Source organism: Corvus moneduloides, chromosome 2 (genome assembly GCF_009650955.1).
Source record: "Corvus moneduloides isolate bCorMon1 chromosome 2, bCorMon1.pri, whole genome shotgun sequence".
In the NCBI taxonomy this organism is placed as follows: domain Eukaryota; kingdom Metazoa; phylum Chordata; class Aves; order Passeriformes; family Corvidae; genus Corvus; species Corvus moneduloides.
The window spans coordinates 80,469,278-80,490,325 of NC_045477.1; the positions used below are offsets into that span (position 1 = coordinate 80,469,278).

The 21,048-nt window shown below is 39.3% G+C and overlaps 1 protein-coding gene across 1 annotated transcript in view; it reads right to left on the bottom strand.

The window, feature by feature from the left end:
* ABCC4 (ATP binding cassette subfamily C member 4) overlaps positions 1 to 21,048 on the bottom strand; it is a 146,367-nt gene that overhangs the window by 120,661 nt on the left and 4,658 nt on the right. Inside the window, exons 2-6 of the mRNA XM_032100049.1 lie at positions 12,308 to 12,418; positions 10,043 to 10,163; positions 9,171 to 9,395; positions 4,809 to 4,898; positions 3,444 to 3,607 (exon numbers count right to left, since the gene is read on the bottom strand). Coding sequence (XP_031955940.1) covers positions 3,444 to 3,607; positions 4,809 to 4,898; positions 9,171 to 9,395; positions 10,043 to 10,163; positions 12,308 to 12,418 — 711 coding nt within the window. The remainder of the gene's footprint in view (positions 1 to 3,443; positions 3,608 to 4,808; positions 4,899 to 9,170; positions 9,396 to 10,042; positions 10,164 to 12,307; positions 12,419 to 21,048) is intronic.

Genomic DNA, 21,048 nt, shown 5'->3' on the forward strand with positions numbered 1-21,048 from the left:
ACAATTTTGATCAGGAAAAAAGCATTGGAAGTTAGAAGCCACATAACGAATGCATAAATCATGCTAATAGATCCTACTACAATTCTATTACACAGAGAGCTATGGTAGACCTTATTTTGCTAAAACATACCTTTACCTGCTAAATTACTTATTTTTGCATATACCAATGAAAGTTAAGATTCAGAGATCATTAAAAAAAAAAATCAAATCTTTTTAGAAGGGGTGACTGGGCTTTCTCAGCTTAACCTGTCCCCTGTAAGATCTCTCTGATACACTGGAAGAAATCACCATATTTAAAGAACGAAAGTTGAAAGAATTTCAAGCACCCATTCACCATTGTAAAAAAACTTTTCAGCACCAGCATTCCATAAATGTTAGGATGGCTGAAGCAGGGTATTAAAAACCATTTATACAAGGGAACTGAAAAAAGGCATTTAGAAACTTGGCCCTAGTGCAATCAAGGATTCTTATTAACACTGAGGAAAATAACTTAAACCAACCATACCAACATGGAACAAGATTATCTTTGCTACTTCATCTTTTCCTTTTTCAAAAAGAAATAGTAACACAAAAATAATTCCTTAAAGAATGTAAGAGCTCATCATTTCTTCCCCATACACACACCACCACTGCAGAAGGCAAAATTTAACATGTGTTGTTTATGTCTCTGCAGCAGCAAACAATTCTCACCTACAATCTTGAAAGTCACCTAACTTCCAGGCTTGGTCTCCACACAACAGAAGGTAGAAGATGAATAATACAGTTAACAGAGGTTTCTTTTTTTAAAATAGTGTGAATCAAAAAAGGCTGTAGTTCTCAAAAACCAATTTTTCAGTTTTCTTGATGAAATGTCACCATAGTAACCATTCTGTTTCAAATTGCTTTAAAATGCTCAAGAGGCTGGGCGGAGTGGTTTTTTTGTTTGGTTTTTTTTTAAGTTACACTCCCCTACTTTGCAACAAGCGTATTTTGTATGTACATACCAGAAGCCACGGGCTCAGTGATACTGTATAGTGGCTTCAAGTACACAGACATCCAGTGCATTGATGGTAACTTATAGCAGAGAAAGCCGTCCCCAGTTTTAAAAATATTACGTTCAGAATACAAACACATCAGTCCAACTCATGCCCACGTAGCATGTCAAGAGTGCAATAAGAAAGGACCTGAAAATTCTTCAACTGTCTGAGAAGTCCCCTCTGTGATACTAAAAACCATTCGAAATAAGCAAGCTGCAAAATCCCTTTTTGCTTTCATGAGGCGTATTTGGTGGGTTTTAATTATGTCTGACACAACAGTTAGACAGTTTTTATCTTCAAGAAAAAGGACTTTAAATAACAGTACTACAATTGCATGACTAAGCAGTGCAGTGCAGAGCAGAGCAGGTTCAGCTCTTGTGAACAACATACATATAAAATGGTCCTCAGTCCAATAATTGAACTGTTTCTCAAAATAATGTATTAGGTCACGTGTATTTTGCAAAACTTATTGTACTTGTGGAAGTAAAAGCAATCCTGCAGAGTACAGTGGATACTATTCCACAGGGTACCAAATCCATACCTGCAAACTCCCAGAGCACTGAAGCCAATGGCTGCATCATGAACTGGTGTGCATGCAGGTTTACAAGCCTGAGTCACAAGAACAACGCTGAATAATAGCACAAATTAGCTGCCACACCAAGCATGCTTGGATTTTATCAAAAGCTTTAATCCTTAAATTACTTCTTCAGAGGCTGATTTCCTTAAATCCATGCAGATTCCCAGCAATTTCCATGTGAACATACTCATCATTACAGAGCTAAAATCTATTCCAGTTTTACCATTAACTCCTTCTTTTCATTGCACATTTCTGTCCACAAATAAAAAGATCTGTGCACATGGAGACAAGCAGAAGTTTTTCTGGTTAACAAATTCTTTCCATCGCACTGCATCCAAACAAGTGGCTGTTACTGAATGGGTAAAAAACCTCAAACACTGTTACATTGCCACTAATTAATTTTTTAAATCAATACCTTCAAGAAAGAGAATTTTGTCACCGTATTGTCTGACCCCGAACAAGTCTTTAATCTCTTTGTGCCTCAGTTTCCCATCTGTAAAACTGGGATATTAAGGCCTGCCACCATGGATAAGGCACTAGGTAAGCATTAAGTATTCTGACTATTGACTCAAACCTCAAAAACTTAGAACTAATGAAAAACAACAATGAAGCAGCTTGATACTTATGCGTGCATACTGCACATGCAGTGAAAATAAACAGCTAAGAACATATGGTAAATGTTCTACAAACAGGCTTTATCGTAAAAAGAAAAGCCCTTAGAATTTGACAGAGAACTCTGAATGGATCGCTACTTGAGAAATAGCCCTTGAACATTATTTGAGAAACAGCACATGAATATAATGACTGAAGACTACCACAATGGTTACAAATAAAAGAGGTCTACAAGTTGTTTTCATTTTATAATTCTCAGCTTTCTCTTCATATCTGGCCATGCAATGGCAATGCCAGGCTCAGTATGTCTAGAAAACTTATCTTGAAATACAACTTCAAAAAGAAAACAGTAACTCACTAAAAGAAATTTTACTTATCCAAAGAGCTAAAAGGAACCCATTCGACAAAAGATGCAAAGAAAGATGCCTAACACTCCTAAGCATATGTGTACAGAGTAAAGAACACAAAAATATTTCCAATTACCTGCAAAAGCCTTTTATAAAGTCATAATATAAGTCAAGCATGGCTAATTACACAAGAAACAGAAAACATGGATGCAAGAACTTGCCTCAACAATCCCATCAGAGGCAAGTCTCGTTGGGTTTTTTTAGCACAAAGTTACAGAAAAACAAACTAAATTTGCCTGATAATGGAAAATTACCACAAACTCTTATCTCCACAGCCTAGAACCTTGCAGCTGGAAACCTCATAGCTGGCATCAAAACCATCACAATAAATTTTTTTCTAGCCTTCTCTCTCATTTCCTTCCCCTTTTTTCTCTCTGCATAATAGTCATGGAGAGCAAGATCTTTGAACAAGAAACTTGCAGAGTGTTCTGCTGCAACTCCTGTATCACCCCAGTAAGTCACACAGAACAGAGCTCACCACCTTTGGAGTAACCACTCCCTAAGAATCACTGCAGGAAGGCAAAGCTCAAGTTTCACAATTCTATGCCAAGATCTACAGCAAGGTAGCTACAGAAGTAGTCAAGACTCTTTTAACATACTGGATAGCTAATGAGTAGCAGATATTTTCAGCATGTTTGGAAGACAGATCACTTCAAGTCTATGATCTGGAATTCAGACATCTCACATTAGCAACTATAAAAAACATTAGGAAAGATAAAAGACACTGCAGAAAATATCACCAGACACAAGCTGATACTCTGCCTCCACCCAATATGCACATTTTAAAATCCAGCACAGAAAACAGCTACAACCCAAAACACCCAGCCTTACCTGAGGGAAGAAAAAAGCCTCCCAATGCAGGTCTGCACAGGAAGAAGAATAATCAGAACAGCCATTCCAGCAAGACATGATGGGCCTATTTCCATCCAGAGAAGTACTGTTACTGCTACAGCTTGAAGTGGTCCAGCCCACAAGAAATGCAAGAAAATTGTTACCTAAACAAATAGTTCAGAACCAAAAATTAGCTTCTCATCTTAGCTAACAAATTAAACCCCTAGTAACATTTAGGAAGTATTTCTGCCTGGGGCAAGTACTCAAGCATCCAGTGAGAATTCTGTACCAGATTCAGAGATGTAAACATACATCGAGGTGTACAGAAGGTAAGCAAATTACCACGCAGATTATTTTCTTATGTTCATGCACAAACATTTCTTTGAGCTTAGAAAAACAGCAGGAAAATATTTAAGGGGGGAGGGGGGAAACTACTTCTCTTCCCATAATTTAAGAGAATATATTTATTCATATTATGCCATTCAGAGGAGGCTTGAGAGGTAGGCCCATGTGACCCCCATGAAGTTCAACAAGGTCAAGCATAAGGTCCTGCACCTGGATTGTGGTAATCCAAAACACAAATACAGGCTGGGCGAAAAATGGTCTGAGAACAGTTCTGGGGAGAAGGACTTGGGGTGTTGGTGGATGAGAAGTTCAACATGAGATGTCATTGTGAGCTTGCAGCCCAGAAAGCCAAACATATCCTGGGCTGCATCAGAAGCAGCATGGCCAGCAGGGTGAGGAGGGGATTCTCCCTGTCTGGAGTACTGCATCCAGCTCTGATGGACACAGATCTACTGGAGCACATCCAAAGGAGGGCCACAGAGATAACCAGAGAGCTGCAGCACCTCTCCTTTCAGGAGAGACTGAGAGAGTTGGGGTTGTTCAGCCTGCAGAAGAGAAGGCTCTGGGGAGACCTTACAGCACCTTCCAGTACCTAACGGGGGCCTCTAAGAAAGCTGGAGAGGACCTTTGAAAAGGGCATGTAGTGATAGGACAAGGGAGAACAGCTTTAAATTCAAAGAGGATAGGTTTACATTAGATATTAGGAAGAAATTCTTTACTGTGAGGGTGGTGAGGCACTGGAACATGTGGTGCAGAGAAGCTGTGGATGCCCCATCCCTGGCAGTGTTCAAGGTCAGGCGGGATGGGGTTATGAGCAACCTGCTAGTGGAAGGTGTCCCTGCCCATGGCAGGAGGCTGGATCTTTAAGGTCCCTTCCAACACAAAACATTCTACATTTAACAAACAACTAGAAGAAATGTTCATTAGAAACATTTAATCACCAGTTTTAAACAAAACTTTCTTAACTCCAACCCCACAATTTCTTCAGCTCCTTGGAAAGATCTGTGAAATACCTCTTACCTGATCAAATTTGTTCACATCATTTGACAGAAGGTTTACTATTTGACCAGTGGTAGTTTTTGCCATAGCTACACTACTGAGACGAAGTGCCTAAAAAAGTCAGAACAGTGTCAAATTATCACAGCTTATAGAGCACAGTACACCTATACATGGAACACTCAATACACAAATATAGTACCAGGGCTAAAGCTGAAGGCACATCTCAACTTTTGCCTGAGAGTATTGGGGCATATTAAGAACCTTAGATAAAATGTGAGTTAGACTAAATACCCTAAACAAAGTCCCAAACAAAAGAGTATTAAAAAAAAAAGTCAAGGGAAGGACTGTGAGAATAAAAATGCCCTATCTTCATGTCTGAAGTGATTAAAAATAGGAAAATACCAATACAGGAAGTCACTAAGCAAAGAGCTGTAACTTTCCATGTGCATTGTTCTCCCCCTCACTATGAGTGTCTGTACAAAACAGGAACAGAAAACTCCACCTGAAGGCCAGATTGAAGTCAGAACAATGTTTGGCCAACTGCAAGAATTCTGTTTTGAACAACTTATCTGACAGAAGGCAAAAACCCCTCAAGTTATTAATTTTAGATTATCTTTGCAAATCAGAGTGTCCCTTTACAAATCAGTAACTCTTGAAAAATCATAACCTTTCTGAATTATATAAAATTAAGTTTAGAACATGCTATGAAAAACAAGAGGAGTAAATGTCAAGCCTTTTTTAGGTTAGTTGGTAGAAAATAGTATGTGTTTATAAAATACACCCCTCCCCATCCCCCCAAAAAACAATCACATCTGGAAATATGCAGTCCGAACTTTAATGCAAAGATCCAAACTGGAATTGCTCAAAAATACTGATAACACACCCTGCTTCCTTCTACACCGGCTAGAAAGAAAACACAGGTTTGCAGCACAAGTTTAAAAAAATATACAAAGCATGTTACGTGTTTTTCTGTACAGGAATAGTTCACTCCTCAAAAACACTTCGCATTTTTAGGCAGTTCACATCTACTTCTCCCTCTCCAAACATTATTAGGGTTCCTTTTTGGCCAGTAATCAAACCTGAAAAGCACTGATTGTTTCACAAATACTGTTCCAGTATTTTAAAACAAGTAGAACATCAGCCATCAAAGTACTATTCAAAGCATAATTTCAAACAAGGTTCCCTACATTTCTTGCACCTCACTTTTGTGTTACAAAGATATTGTTAAATCACAGAGAGAATCCCAACCCTAACTTCACTGAAACCAGCAGGCAGAAACATTTGAAACTCCGCTAAGAAATTCCTCTGACATTTCAAAAATAAATCTAGGATACTGGGCATATGAAAGACCAGATTTAGTTATTTGAGAAAATTACTGCTTCATTCCCTGTCTTAAGCCACGTGTCTGTCATCCACCTGAAATCCCCCAGGTAGCTGCCTGCAGGTAATGACGCCGCAGGACAGACATGTTGCCATCATGTTTGCTCCACACCACACATTAAGGTTGGTAGGTTGGTAAGCTGTGAGAAAAGCTGTTAGAAATCCATGGACCATAATAACAGGAGTTCACATAAGGCATATTTGGAGGAGTTTCCCATCAGGATGTGTTTACAGCACCTCTTGTACAATGTATCTGCTGCTTGAGGTTCACCTGAACCATCAGAAGACTGCGCCTGTGTCTCACTAGTGGCCCACGGCCTGGGTCTGTCTTGGACCTGCCACACAATCACTTCTTCCTAGCTCTTTCTACACAGGCAGCAAAATCAGATTCAGTATGGTTCTATAAGTCCAGTTCATTTTGACCAAGACAGTCTCAGGAGGAAGCGCACGAGCATCTGAGCCAAATGGAAGATGCTCATCTGTGATTGATTTGTCTTCTCAGGGAAGAGCCATTCCCATCATCAGCGGCAATGCAGTTTTAATATTTCCCTGCTTCCTTCTTGGTTTTGATTCTTTTTTTTCTTAAGTGAAATAAGCCTTGCATTTTCCTGTCTGAATGGACCTGTCTTGACTGCAAAGTAGCAGTTTTACTTTCCTAACCGATTTCTACCAAAAAGTCCTGTTTTGGTACCTTCCACTTTCTACTATGGCTGATACATAGCCCCATATGAGCTGAGGAAAACTAATTCCAGTAAAGCCAGTACATTGACCTCAAAAAATTTCTAAAGGCTAAGTCTTAAAAAAAAAAAAAAACCCCAGCAAAAACCAGTTTCCCAAAAGTAGCCTTTGATTTCAAAACATAAGATTCTGAGTCATCACGAGACAGATTTCGTTTTTGTTACAAGTTTCCTACGTGCATCACTAATACTTCTTACTGGTCACAAAACATCTTAAGAGTTTGAATACAGGGTTTTTGCAATTTAGATTTGAGCTTTCCAGGAAATGAAAAAGGGTCTAAAACTTAAGAATTACAAACACTTGAAGTTCTCCATTAAGAATGCTCTCTTATCGAACCTATTTAGCCTCACAAATCCAAGATTTTATTTTCTACAGCAATTAACAAACTCCACTGAAGCGCTGGTTAATAAGCACCCAAGTTTCTTCCAAAAGCCTATATGAGGTTAAACAGAAAATATGACCTATTTGTAAGCAGCTCATAATGAAGACAAAGTATTAGAAAGGTTTGTCAATATCCTGCTGTTACCTCAACCCTCACCCTCAGGAGTAAACATTTAGACATGAGGGCAGATTAATTTTCCATTTAATCCCATCTCTAGAAATAAGGGTGCATATTATGAACATTTCTAAGCCCGTATCAACTCAGCAACAAACACCATCACTATATAAATTTTTCATAAATTTTGTTTTGATAATCAGTTTGGTAAATTAATACCTTAGAGAGATGTTTATGTACAAGAAAGCATTGTGCCATGTTAGAGCCAAGTTCCCAGAGGATCCTTTCTAAGGTATCAAAAGAGGAAGAGAATAAATATGTGTATGGAAGGTAATCACCACTTAAAATGGGGATATTTTTACTCTCCTCACTTTACTGCTTTGTCCGAAAACTTCACGACCTACACCAGCAGTACAAGTTGTTTATGTTAAGTGGATGGTACCTATGTTTAATGATTAAAATCATGTGGATTTCTTTATTTTCCGAAGAAACTGTACAGTCCCAATTCTTCAATTAAACTTCTCTGCTGACATCTGAAATTGCAGGTCACTATTCCAGCAGCACTAAAGACAGAAAGATGGGGCATTTTGCCTTTCAGCATTCTCAGCAGCAACTTCCTGCTTGGAAGCAGACAGACTCACATTTTGGGTATTGCCAACAGCTTCAGAAGAGTGAGGCAGACATTTACAACTGGGTTGCTTGCTGCCCAGAGCACATCAAGGAGAGCATTTCATCCTGGATGTTGCTCAGCTCCTTCTTGTAAGTAAAACTCAACTTTTCTTGCTCCACTTTCCCTCTGACAGCAGCCTCGACTCCATCTGTAGTTGAGGACAGCTATTTCTTGATCAGGACACAGAGACAGCAAAGAAACCATGGCTCACTGAACATGCATCCCTTCTCACATTTCACAGGTTTTAATGGAGGGCTGCGGTACTCCCACAGTAAAACCAGTAAACAGTACTAAAAAAGCTCTGAACTCCCTGCCTTTAGGATTCCATTTGATTCTGAACTGTGTCTCTTCTGCCTGCTCCTCTCTCTCTTCCCCCTTAAACAGGAGGGATACTAAAGGTGAAGATGCCAAGCATCCCTGCCTGCTTGGAGGGGAAAGTAGCAGTTCCACAGAACTGCTGCCACTCCCCCAGGGAACCTGATGAATGCTCCAGGTGAGGGGAGCAGCCTCTGATCTGCAAAGGAAACAACTTACTAGTTCTACAGCACCAGTGGAATAAAATATAAATAAATCCCACCATTAACCACAACAGCGGTGGGGGGAAATCTGGACAGTGAAGCAATTCCCAGGAAACTGAGAGTGCTGCAGCAGATGGTGACATCCAAGCATCACATCCTCCCCTGGGATCAAACTGCAAGGCTGAGTAACTGCCAAGCATTCCCTGTGATCTCTGCTTCTCTCCTCTATGCTGATGCCTCTTACAGCTCCAGCACGCAACGCTTCCAAGAGCAATGAGGGGGCCCCTCTCCAACAGCAGCAGGAGGCAAAAAAAGCAGTTCCTCCAAGACTTTAGGGCTATTTAACTCACCACCTTCACTAGGCAAGCCTGAAGCTGTCATTCAGACACCTTGCCACCAAAGAGAAATCAAAGGCACATGTACACATCTCAGGCCCGACATGTTACACACGCATTAGGTCTCTACAAATGAGTAACTTCAATGGAATTGCAACCATGAGCACAATAAATAACTGCATTTTTAAACTCCCCTAACAAAATAGCTGTCAAATACAAAATATAGCTGTGAACAGGTTTGCTTACCTTCCGATAAATCATGTGACACATAGCTACCCTCAGCTTCATGCCAGCCCTCTGTACATGATAGAAGTATAAGTGGTGCATTATAGCCAGAATAAGTGTGCACACAGACAGAGCACCTGCGTGCCAATATGCACAATTCAAATCTACCTCATCTGAGGAATCATACTTTTCGAAATAACTAATAATTTTTCCCAAAAGAATTGGTTGAATTATTTTGAGGGTTTCCTGAAAGAGAAAGAAGGGGGAAAAGTATTAATAATTTCCTATCACCCCATGCTAGCCAAGTTTGCAAACAGGCAAACAAGAGCCAAGTACTGCCGCAAGTCATATCCCTTATTATTTTGTCTTTATTGTGCTCTAAAATGTCAAGCCAATTTTTATCAACACATAATCCAAAAAAAAAACATGTTCCACATTAAAATTTAGCTGGAACTTCAAAGAGAAGTCTCTCAATTACCAAAAAGATCCTTTGATGTTATAAAAATTGCATGAGTATGTATTACACTTCCATTTTTAAAGATGCTGTGTCCCCTTTACAGCCATTTACAAAGAGCAAAAAAACCTCTTTCTACTGGGCACCCTGCTCAGATACCTAAAATACAGACAAGCCTTACAAAGAAAGTCAGTGGTTTGCAATGTCTCAAAAGTAATGCATTGAAATCAGCTCTGTTCCACTTCCATAATCCTGCAGTTATGACTCAGTTTTTCGGTCTCTACAGGGCTATAGCTCTGTTTTACCTTTCTGAGAACATTACCAGGTTCTCTGAGCAGTCCAGGATGAAGCCACCAGTACATTTCTTGCAATCTAAGAAGACAAGTTTCACACTGCTGTTAGCCAAGAAGTAGGTCCTATGACATTTTACACCACTTACCTCAATCATTGTGAAAATTCCAAAAACTAAATACGACTTCCAGTAACACAGAATAATGGCTTTTGTTAAATGTGGTGTTTTTCCTCTCTTTTTTGCTTTTTGCACCTCTTTATCCCAGTACCTGTCAAACAAAGTGCAAACATGTTGGAGGAGGAAGTAAAATCACAAGACAATTCCTAGAATAAAATACTTTCACACTTAACAGCCAGATTGCCCTGATCACCTTTATAAAATCAAATTTTAAAAAAGGAGTTAACAGATAATCATGTCTTTTCATTCACATAAACACTTAGTATTATAGGCCTATTTGCTCTTGGTTAATCACAAACAATTCACCACTCTTGACACATTTGCTGATGAGGAACCCTTCCTTTATTTCTTCTCCTCTGTTCAGTCACCACTCACCTTAATTAACAGCCTATTATCATATGATCTCCTGACCATGCACTAAACTGAGGCAGCACAGTGTCTTTATCTATCAGTATGCTCCGTGCTTCCCCAGAGAAGTTGTGATGCCCAACCCTTTCTCATGTCTGGCCCTTTCTTTTTTCTAGACATGCTTTGATGAGGATTTTGTCACCCAACACTCTGCACATCTCTCTTAAGGCGAGGATTCATCAGCAGAAAAGACCTTTCCATAACCACATCCACCCACAAGTAAGACACAATTTGTTCACACAAAAACCGAAGACAGTAATAACAAGCATTATTTTAACAAGAAAGTATCACAATATAAGCAGACTTCTTAAAACATGCTGCTGTCGGACAGCATCCTCCCCCTTTCTTCTCTGAAGGCTAAGTGTTTTCTGCCAAACCTCTGACCTTGATAGTTGGAGGAGTGAAATGAGTCTAAGGCATGAAAGCCAATTATTTTGCAACAAAGCACAGAAGTTCAAAGCACACAGACAAGAACACATTTTTTTATTTTTACCCTCTTTTTTTTTTTTTTTGTTACAAGAATTACAGAGTTATTGTCTAGATGCTTTGAAAACAGAAACTGTGTAGGTTCTGTGGGGTTTACTGGCTCAAGAGAAAAAACTACTTCCTTAGGCAGCTGCTTATGAATTATATTCTCTGCCTCTTGGTCAAGTACACTAAAGAATTAAAAACCACTCACTTTTTTCTTCTACCATTTCCTGACTCATGCAACGGTGTGCTTTTTCTATAAAAATCATTGGGAAGAGTCCATCTTCCCCTACAGCCAAGTCCCTGAACTGCTTCAAGACACAATCATGGAATTTGGCAGAGCTCTCCAGCTACAAAGATGTTAAAAGCGGCCACTCCTATAAGCTTATCACCAACCCTCTTTCTTAATTTAGCCAGAGCAGGATGATGTCAGACCTGGTCATAACGTTTCATTTCTGGATCCTTTTTGCTTCTTGAGGAGTCTCTCATCCCATTCAAACTATCAGGAAAGTCCATCTGCTCTGCCTTCAGTGTAAAGGCAAGAAACAGCAAGGCCACACTTTCTTATTACAGAGGCCACCTTTCACAAAGAGACATCTTTTCCTCTAACTGTATTTAGCAGAACATTATTTGAAGACAAAAATCCTCTCTGTTGCAAGCTTCACGACAATTTACATGAACAGTTATTATTTGAAGGTATTTTACTATTAAAATATAGATCCCCCTGAGTCTGTAACACTATGAACTGGTACACAGTCCATGAAAAACTATTTAAAACCAAATAAAAACACCTCCAAGAGGCAAGCTTTAAGCTGTCCAAGCCATCTTACCCACTTTACCAGTGAGTGGCGTATTTTCAACATACATATATTTATATAAACAGATATATAAAGGGCTGTGAATTCAATTTGCACTCTAAACAAAAAAACAATGAAGAAATAAAATATAAAACTTTTTTCTCCACTTTTATACAGAGCAATTTGAAGTTTCCACAGCTATTTTACCCCAAACCAGAAGTCTCAGACATTTACTAAGGATTACTACCATCACAGCTGATGCAAGTTGTCTTTTCCAAGCACTCTGCGAAGTGGCAAATTAATTATGAACGACATAATGGAAATACACTAATGCACTTTCATTATGTGTAACGTGAAAAATCTAAAAAGCTTCTATGGTAAACAAGTTCTCTTAGTTGTTATTACTCTTAATTCTTCAGCATCTTTAACCTTGTTAAACTTTACAATAACCTCTTTTAATTTTAGAATAGAAATAAGATTTTTTACCTTCACCAGCATTAATACAATAAAAGAGAACAATTGCCCCTTCCAACCCAAAGTATTCTATAATTTTTCTCCTTACCACTGCAATTCCTCTCCAAGCTTCTCTGAGGAATCTTCTGGCAGCACTTTATACATATCATCTTCTTGAAGCTTCCGTTTATGCCCAGTAATAAATAAGGGATTCAACCACCTAGTTAAATACAAATTATTAGTAAACTGATCAGCAGACCAAAAGAGTAATTTATTTACATATTCATTTAATTCTTTTACCCCCTTCTTTCCTCCTTCTGAATCATTCAACAGCCACAAATTTCACTGCACTTTTATCTAAGAATTAAGTCAGCCCCTATCTTGCAAATGGGAAAGCACTTCTCACTTCCCTTCTCTTTATGCCCATAGCACCTTACTCCCAGGCATCCAGACAGCCAGCATAACCCTTCTTGGCCTTAAGGCAATTGTTTCTTACAGTGTTTCCTTATACTCAAGGAAAAATAGCATTCCTTTAAATATTAAGGAAAAAACCAGAACTTAATCCAACTATTAAAATATTGACAGCTGTAAATAAAATTGTAGTGCATACTAAAAGACATTTTTTGTAACCTTTACTTGAGGAGAAAACTAGCTGCTATTCAACTGACATCTTGACAAGTACTAAAGGTCAGTAAATTACAGACGATCACTGAAATGTAAAAATGGGAAAATAATGGATTATTACTGTATCTTACTTATGTTTGGAAATATAAACAGAAGCACACTGATACAGTGTTTATGTAGGTTCAAAAAAAGGAAAACACTGTCTAGCAGCTCAGCTTCCTTAGTGGAAAGATTCTTAAAAGCTCAGTATTTTATGAGAGCACTTTGAAGGTAAATTATAGTAGCAGTACTATAGATTTGTATTTTGTTAGATTAAATAGACCAATTGTCAGGGAACAGTGAGACTTTATTTTATGCACCTAGATCCTTCTCCAAGCCTGAAACACATCAGGGAACTCCAAACAGTTTCCAGTTGTGCTCCACAGAGTGAGGGTCGTATGGCACAAAGCACAAGTGACCAAACTGTCCATGAGACGAAGAAAAAGGGAATGATATGCAAAACAGGCATGGCTCAGTGGGAACAATGGAGTTAGGGAACTTGCAGTTTTCCACTTTGTTTGTCTCTCTACTGAATTTGTGGTATTTTGTTTCCAGGAGACATGAATTTTGGCTCTAAGGCTTATATCCTGAAAGTACTTTCTCAGCTGGTGAACACCATCAAAATTGAGAAGTCAGGGACCGATCTGTTTTGGAAAAAATACTCTTGCACTCAAGGCAAGCTGTCTGTCTTACCTCAATTGCCTGCGAAAAGTTCTTAACTGCTGCTTAGTTTCTGATAATTATTCCCCAGCTTCACCAACGCAGTTCTTAGAAGAACGGGTGGTGTGCTAGGTGAAATGTACTATTTTCTGGAAGACCTACAAGTGAGAATTCAAAACTGGGGTGGTTTACAACGAAGGTATTTATTTATTCACAACCAAAACAGTGGTTATGAATATGCATCAACTATCTCTACATTTCTTGCTCAGGCATGTTACAATTAAACTTTGTATACACTGGCTTACAAGAAGGTTGTTGGCTAATTTTAGAGAGGGTGGATGGGCAGGTGGAACCCTAGAGAGGGGGCTCAGAGAGCTTCTTCAAAGACAGGACTGTTGTAAAAACCTTCTTCCCAGGCTCCATGGCACAACTGCAAGTAACAACTGGGATTATATAGTGTTTTTCCCTCACTACTCAGCATGTTAGCACAGTGTTTTTGTGACTCATTCAAAAAATTAAGTCTCTATCCTTAGAGTAGCACCTTTGATGCCTAACAGCCCTTTTTAAACTCTTGGAGAGAGTACTGAAGATTTGTTTATGTGAGCTGTTGACTCCTAAATGTATGTTAAAGGTACAACTAGAAAAGTACTTGTCAGACAAGTCTGTTGCTTGGACTTCATGGTTAAATAGCAACAGGGCCCAAATTACTGTCACAACTTCCCCCCAGGTCCTGATAAAAGCTCTCAAACACCAACTGCTCCAACCAGCAGCAGAACTTCTGCCTGGTTTGACACAAGGAATCTGCTCCACTGAAACATTTCTTCTTTGACCTCAGTTCTTGCAGCTGACCACAGGTAAAAAGCAGGTATGAGGCAAATAACCTCAAAGCCATTCAAGTAATTTCTGCCTGCTGGATGAGAGAGACTGTTTGCTCCAGGACAGACAGTTATGGGAAAAATCTGCAGACTTCAATTGACTGAGGCTGATACCCAGTGTTCCTCCTCTTGCAACATCAGTATTAGCCTATGATGTATCCATCCAGACAGAGAGGTTAGAATTATCTTTCCCCTAGCATGAGAATCAGGATGAGGCAGCCCTTTCAGGAAAATATAGGGATAAATCCTACTCCCATCATGGAAATGGTTATGAGATTTCATTGGCTACTGCTGCCAACGTGGTGAAAACAAAACCGGTTCTGACATTTAACAAGGAACATAAATAGGATGTTTATTACAGAATCACAGAAAGGCTGGGTTTGTATGAGAAGAGGCATCTGGAGGTCCAACCCCTGCTGCTCAAGGAGGGCCACCTGGAGCTGATTGTCCAGGACAATGTCCAGACAGCTTTTGAAGATCTCCAAGGAGACTTCATAACCTCTCCAGGCAGCCTACAACAGTGCTCAATCACCCTCACAGCAAAGTGTTTCCTGATGTTCAGAGGGAACCTCTAGTTATTCAGTTTGTGCCCCACTGCCTCTGGTCCTGTTCCTGGACACACTGAGAAGAGCCTGGCTCTGCCCACCTTGCACCCTCCCCTCACATATTTATCTACATTGATGATATCCCCCTGATCTTCTCCTCTCCAGGACAAACAGTTCCAGCTCTCTCAGCCTTTCCTCCCAGAAGAGATGCTCCAAACCCTTAATAATTCTTGTGACCTTTCGCTGTGCTCTCTCCAGTATGTCCATGTCTCTCTTGTACTGGGGACCCAGAACTGGATTCAAGACCCCAACTGTGGCCTCAGCAGTGCTGAATAGTACTTTTCTCCACGTAGCAGAGCGCACAGAGGAAAACAAAAGACACTTTAGAAATAGACTTTATAAATATACAGTTTTAAAAAATAAAAATAACGCTATTAATGTTACTCAGTGGAACACCATTCCTCTACTTACACTCTTGGAAAAACTACAGGCAGGCAACAGGAAGAATAATGGAACAACGCTTCTGCTGAAGGCAACTGCTCTATCCTGATGGCATTTGATTCCATACTACAGCCAAGAGCAGAAAGTGCTGACCACAGATGTGCAGTCCATGTGCAAAGTAACCAGCTGCAAGACAACACTCTCAAGTGTACAGGACTGTAAGAGCCACCTAGTTTATCCTTCATCCTTAAACTCTCAAAACAACTCACTGGTGATATGCCCACCTCCACTGAGGAGTTCTTAGTTTGCAGTAAATCCCTTGTCCCCCCCGTCTCCGCACTGTATATACAGTGTGACTGAATTTGAAAAACATTTAAGTAGCGGATGAGAGATGATAGTGCAGGGTTAAAACTGCCAGATGTCTCAAGGCTGTCAGACTAATTATTAGTTCCAGTGAGACCTAGTGCAACTTCAGGGCTTCTCCATTTTTTTCCATTAGTTAAAACCACAGCATTGAAAAGAGTAACACAGTGCACTACTATTATGTTAACATTTAAAAAAGGCAAGGAAAACCAATCCAGAGTAAGCAGAAAACTGTAGTAATTCATTTGGTGGCTCATTTACTATAATGGACAACATGGCAAAGACTCAGCTCAAGTCCACATTTCTGTAAGGTTAGGGGGAAAAAAATGTATTAAAAACCCCAAAAATTTAAAAATCACCCAGTGTTGAGCTTTCTGATTAGTGTCCCCCAAAATACTCATCTTCAAGAGCTACTGCTATGGAGATCTCAGGAGTACAAAAGCTTTTAACAGTATGTTGTGCTACTGAAGTATACTTGAAGACCTTTAGAAGAAGGTTAAACATTTTTCTTTCAAATTATGCTTAGTCCTTGAAGGGCTTTTATCCCAAGAATGAGGTCTTCTGCAAACTCTAACTGCAGCAAGAAGAGTTTGAGCATCACCATTTCACTGATGCATCCTGAACTTTATGCTGGAAGGTCTACTTCCAGACAGAAGCCTTAGCACATGTTCATACTCAGTCGTTAAAGTAAAAGTTTCCACCTGAACGCCACATCAAGAGCATGCCCTGTGGAATTCCCTGCACTCACAGCAGAACTGAGACCAACCTATCATTTCACAAAGCTGTTGCCCAAGTCACACACTTGTAACAAGCAAACCAACCACGCCCTTCTCTGGCCTGAAGGCTCAGTTAAATTAGAGTGCTGTCAGAGACTGTTAGAGGAAGCTCACAAATAAAAGCAAAGGCCTACATAAATAGCATCCCTGAAACCAATGGAGCCATGAAGGAAGACTAATCGTTAGAGCGGTATGTCTTTTGTCCGAACAGAGATCACCTAACACTGATCTCTTCAAGAAAAAAAATAGTTCTTTTTTTTCTATTAAAAAGAGCTCACAAAAAAAAAAAAAAATAGCATTTGTTACGAAAACAGAACCTGTGCAAACTGTATTATTCTTTAATAAAAAAGCTACAGTAATACACTAAACTAAAGAAATTGAGGAAATACACAGACAGTCATGCAAACCCCTTCTCTCACCCCAGTGATGGGCTCAATACCAATCTGTTTTACCAGAAGAGAGGAACAACGTGCTGGGGAGGTAAGACTCGCACCTCATTTCTGGATTTCTTTCTGAAGAAGCTATTCAACTTAAATATGAACCGGACTCCTTAGTCACTGTCTTTACTTTTCCCAGGTACCTTCCTGTTTGCTAAGAATTTTTAATTTTTTTTTTTCTTACACATTGCCTCATTTTAGTTACTCTTTCCAAACATAGGGTTCACATGATGCCTTTCAAAGAGCTTAGCCCAAATTCTTTCTAGCATGACCTACATATAAAAATGTGAGTATCTGTAAGAATCCTGAGTACCTTGTGTTCTGCTGGGAATGCCTCTGTTCTATCAAAACGATTAGCTGATCAAAGACATCAGTCTGGAAATATGCCCAGAATAAGTCCCTGCTACTGCCAGAATACTGATGTCACTAGGAATAAAGATTAAAAAAATAAATTAAAATATCACTCTATAACCTGGTGCAAACCCAGAGATAGCCAACTGCAAAACAGTAAATCACTGTTCTGACCCCAAAAGGCTTTTCACCTCCGCAGCAGTACCTTGGGCACTGATAAAAAAAGAAAGTGATTCATTTCTGAACCAGCAGATACACAAAGACCACAATATAAACATTCAACTTCCTGCATTTCCCTACTCCTGGGCCCTGACATTACACACCCTTAAAGATTACAACACAGTCAACCAGCCACAATTTACTTGGTTGCTCAGGAAAGTCCAATTTTTACCAATTGTTATGAGAGCAACTCCACCAAGATTTTGGAAAGTCTCTAAGATCTGCAGAAAAAACTAAGACAGTGTTTGCTTACCCTCCTAAGAGAAGCCATCCCCTTCTTCAAAGATACCATGTGAGGAAAACAGGCCCTGCTATCCAAAAGGCAGGATCATTAAGGCTACTCATGCTATTCTGCTTCATACATGAAATAGAATTTCCCAAACGAGAAAGCTTGTAAATTAGATTTCCTATCATCCCAAAATAATTTCCTATCAGCCAAGGAAGAAATACATTACAGATAGGTATATGAAACCAATAGCAGTCTCCAGCTCAACTGGTTCATTAACCCAGGGATGGGACCTGCTGTACCTGCAGGATTTATATCATGTCATGCTTCCAAATACTCAAAAGAGTACCATTCTCACACTGCACAGGAGGCCTGCAGAACTTTCTAGAAACCCAAGCATACACTGCAAGTTCTTCATTAACTGATAAAGTCTCTCTAAAAACACCAGCCAAGAAGCATTTGCAATTATATTACAAACCTGACACAAATAAAAAATGTCCTAAGATTAAAGGATGTGTCTGTCAGGGCCCTGGGCGCACCCAGAGGTCTCAATTGCCTTGACCAGCCACACAACAATCACCCTACAGTCACTTGCATATTACAGGACCTTCCTCTGCACAAGTGCAAAATTCTGTTCTCACCAGTTTTACAAGAGCTCCTGCTTTATCACAGGACAAGTCAGAAAAAAACAGACTACACAGACTGCTTTTCTCATTAGGAAAACGTTTATTTGTAATAAGAAGCACAAGTTTAATTTCTGGATGATTTTACAGCACCCAGTCAAAGCCACGTGCGGTATACCATCATCAACTAATTCCTTAAAGAGGTGGTTTACAAACTGCATTTTCTCCATTCCTCTTAAGCTTATTTGTGCATTACATTACAAGCATCATCTGTTTACACTCAATGTCCAGTTATTTTTCAACAGTTGCACAGGAGAGTCTTTGTTTACTCAAATTCTTCCATAACACTAGGATTTTGTCTCCCTTGAGCAGCTTGGAAGCACTACTTCAATAACTAAGCTGCAAAGTAACACATATTTCTTTCTCTTTAATCACCTACTTTGGAGATGGCTTTTTTGGTAAAATAAATGGGGTTTACTCACAGGTCATTTGGATAATAATGCACGTTGCTTATTCTCCCTGGTTTACCTCAGGAGCCTGCCTGCCTCATTGTACTTTTCATTACCAACCTTCGTGGTTTAACCCAGCAGTGTAATTCAGCACTGCTACATGCTTGCTCTCAGTCCAGAGGATCACTGCTGGGATGAGATGTATAGAAAGGACACACACACTGACAGTCTCCAGAGTTACTTTGCAAGAATTCATAAATGCCCTAGCAACAGATCGTAGTCATCATGTGATTTTTTTTAAACCTCTCTATTTCACATGTTCATCCATTCTCATTAGTAAGCTGCCTTCTCCCACTTCCCCTTACAAAGGCAGTCGTCCACAAGTAATAAAGTAAACAGAGAAGTCTGGTATTTCTTCTTCAGATGCTTTTCAACTGGTGTTTTGGTTGCAACTTCCCTCCCTAGCTTACTGTGGCTTAAACAGCAGATTTTCTCATTGCTTACAGAAGGAAAAAATAGGAATACAATGAAATTACTTCAAAGCCATATTAACTCAAAAACGCCCTTCAGGCTTTCAGTTTCAATACCAACTGTATTTATAACCTTTGATACCCAGCTCCATCTCATCTTCCAAGCAGCTGCTTTTCCACAGCACAGTGTAAGCAGCTAAGCTGCTGACACCCACTGTCTGATGCTGACAGTAACACAACTGGTATTTGACTACATTTATTGCAGGCTGTTTTCATGCTGTTGATCAGCCAGGTACAAAATTACCTTGTTAATCTAACATGTTTCCTGGTATTTCAGACAGCAAGAAGCACAGACATGGCAAGAAGAAGTGGGGAGCACACCGCAACTAACATTTTCTGCAAGGCCTGGAAGCAGGGAAGAGTGGAGTGGCATAACCTGTACCTGCAGCATTCCAAAGACTATCCTTAAAATATCAATTCCAAACCCAGCAACCACATGCCAAGAAAAATACCAGAATACCAAAGATTTGCTGTAAAGGTCGGAAGATTGTGACTTATAAAAATAAACTTTAGTAGTTACTCACTGAAGAAGGACCTAATGGTGGTAATTTCTGTATTTACATCCTTTCTGACAAGCAATGGAAATAGGGAGAATTAAAATGCCCTGTGAGTTCCCACTGTTATGACAAGTGGTTGGGTGCCAGGGATACAAAACAAAATAAAAAAGATGACAGCTCTTTTCAACCTTCCACTCCCAAAATCTAATTGGGTTATCTCCCTCTTCCACTCTACGTAAGGCCTACTTTTCTAGAAGCAGGATAGGGAAATTATTTTTCAAAAGGAAGACAAAACCAACATGACATAATCTTAATTTTGAAGTTTTGCAGGAATTAAAAGACATTTTCTCTCATAAATGACACTGCAGGCTTTACATAAGCATTCCAAAGCCAAATAGTCTGTGTTTCATTATACTCTTAACAGTTCATCTAATTGCGTATCTAAGCACAGATATTTACAGTAGATAGCAAATGCTAACATTTCAACAGTTTATACACACTTGTCATAATCCATATAATCTATTTAGCACTCTTTATCCACATATTTTAACTTTACTAGCTCATAAACTATATTTTTCAAGTATTTTCTTTTGCATAATACAGCCATCTTGCAAATAAACATGCAAAACTTAAAAATTAATGCAGCAGCTCAAGAGAGCAAATTATTCAAATTTGACAGCAGGACATTAAATACCTGATAAATGAACAAACAAGGCATTATCTTTAAAAAAAAAGTTGTATGTATGATCCTCTGTCTTCTTTCAAGCAGGAGAAAAAGAGAAGCAAGTGTGATTTTAATCTCCGGGTACAGAAAATGTGTTTTCTGTTTATATATACTGAAGATGCTTACATATTTCTTCAGAGTTTCTTATAGTACCACAACTGTCCTGCACCAGTAAATCAAAATGAACTTAAAGTTAGCTACCTCAGAGATCTTTATGAAGTGGCATCACCACCAGCAATTTCAGGTATTGACAGTGGAAATTCACTAGATATCAGCAAGATCCCAGGCAAGTTACAAAGCCTGGTATTTTCATGTTAAGTAAATGTAAAATCCTCACAGTCAAATCTATTCACTGACACAGTAAGAACACAAACCAATTTTACTGGTGGCACTGCTGCAGTCCAGTTGAAATATCCAAGAACAGTGATGAATTCTTTCCATACCTTCTTTCAACGCAAGGCAAGAAGGACT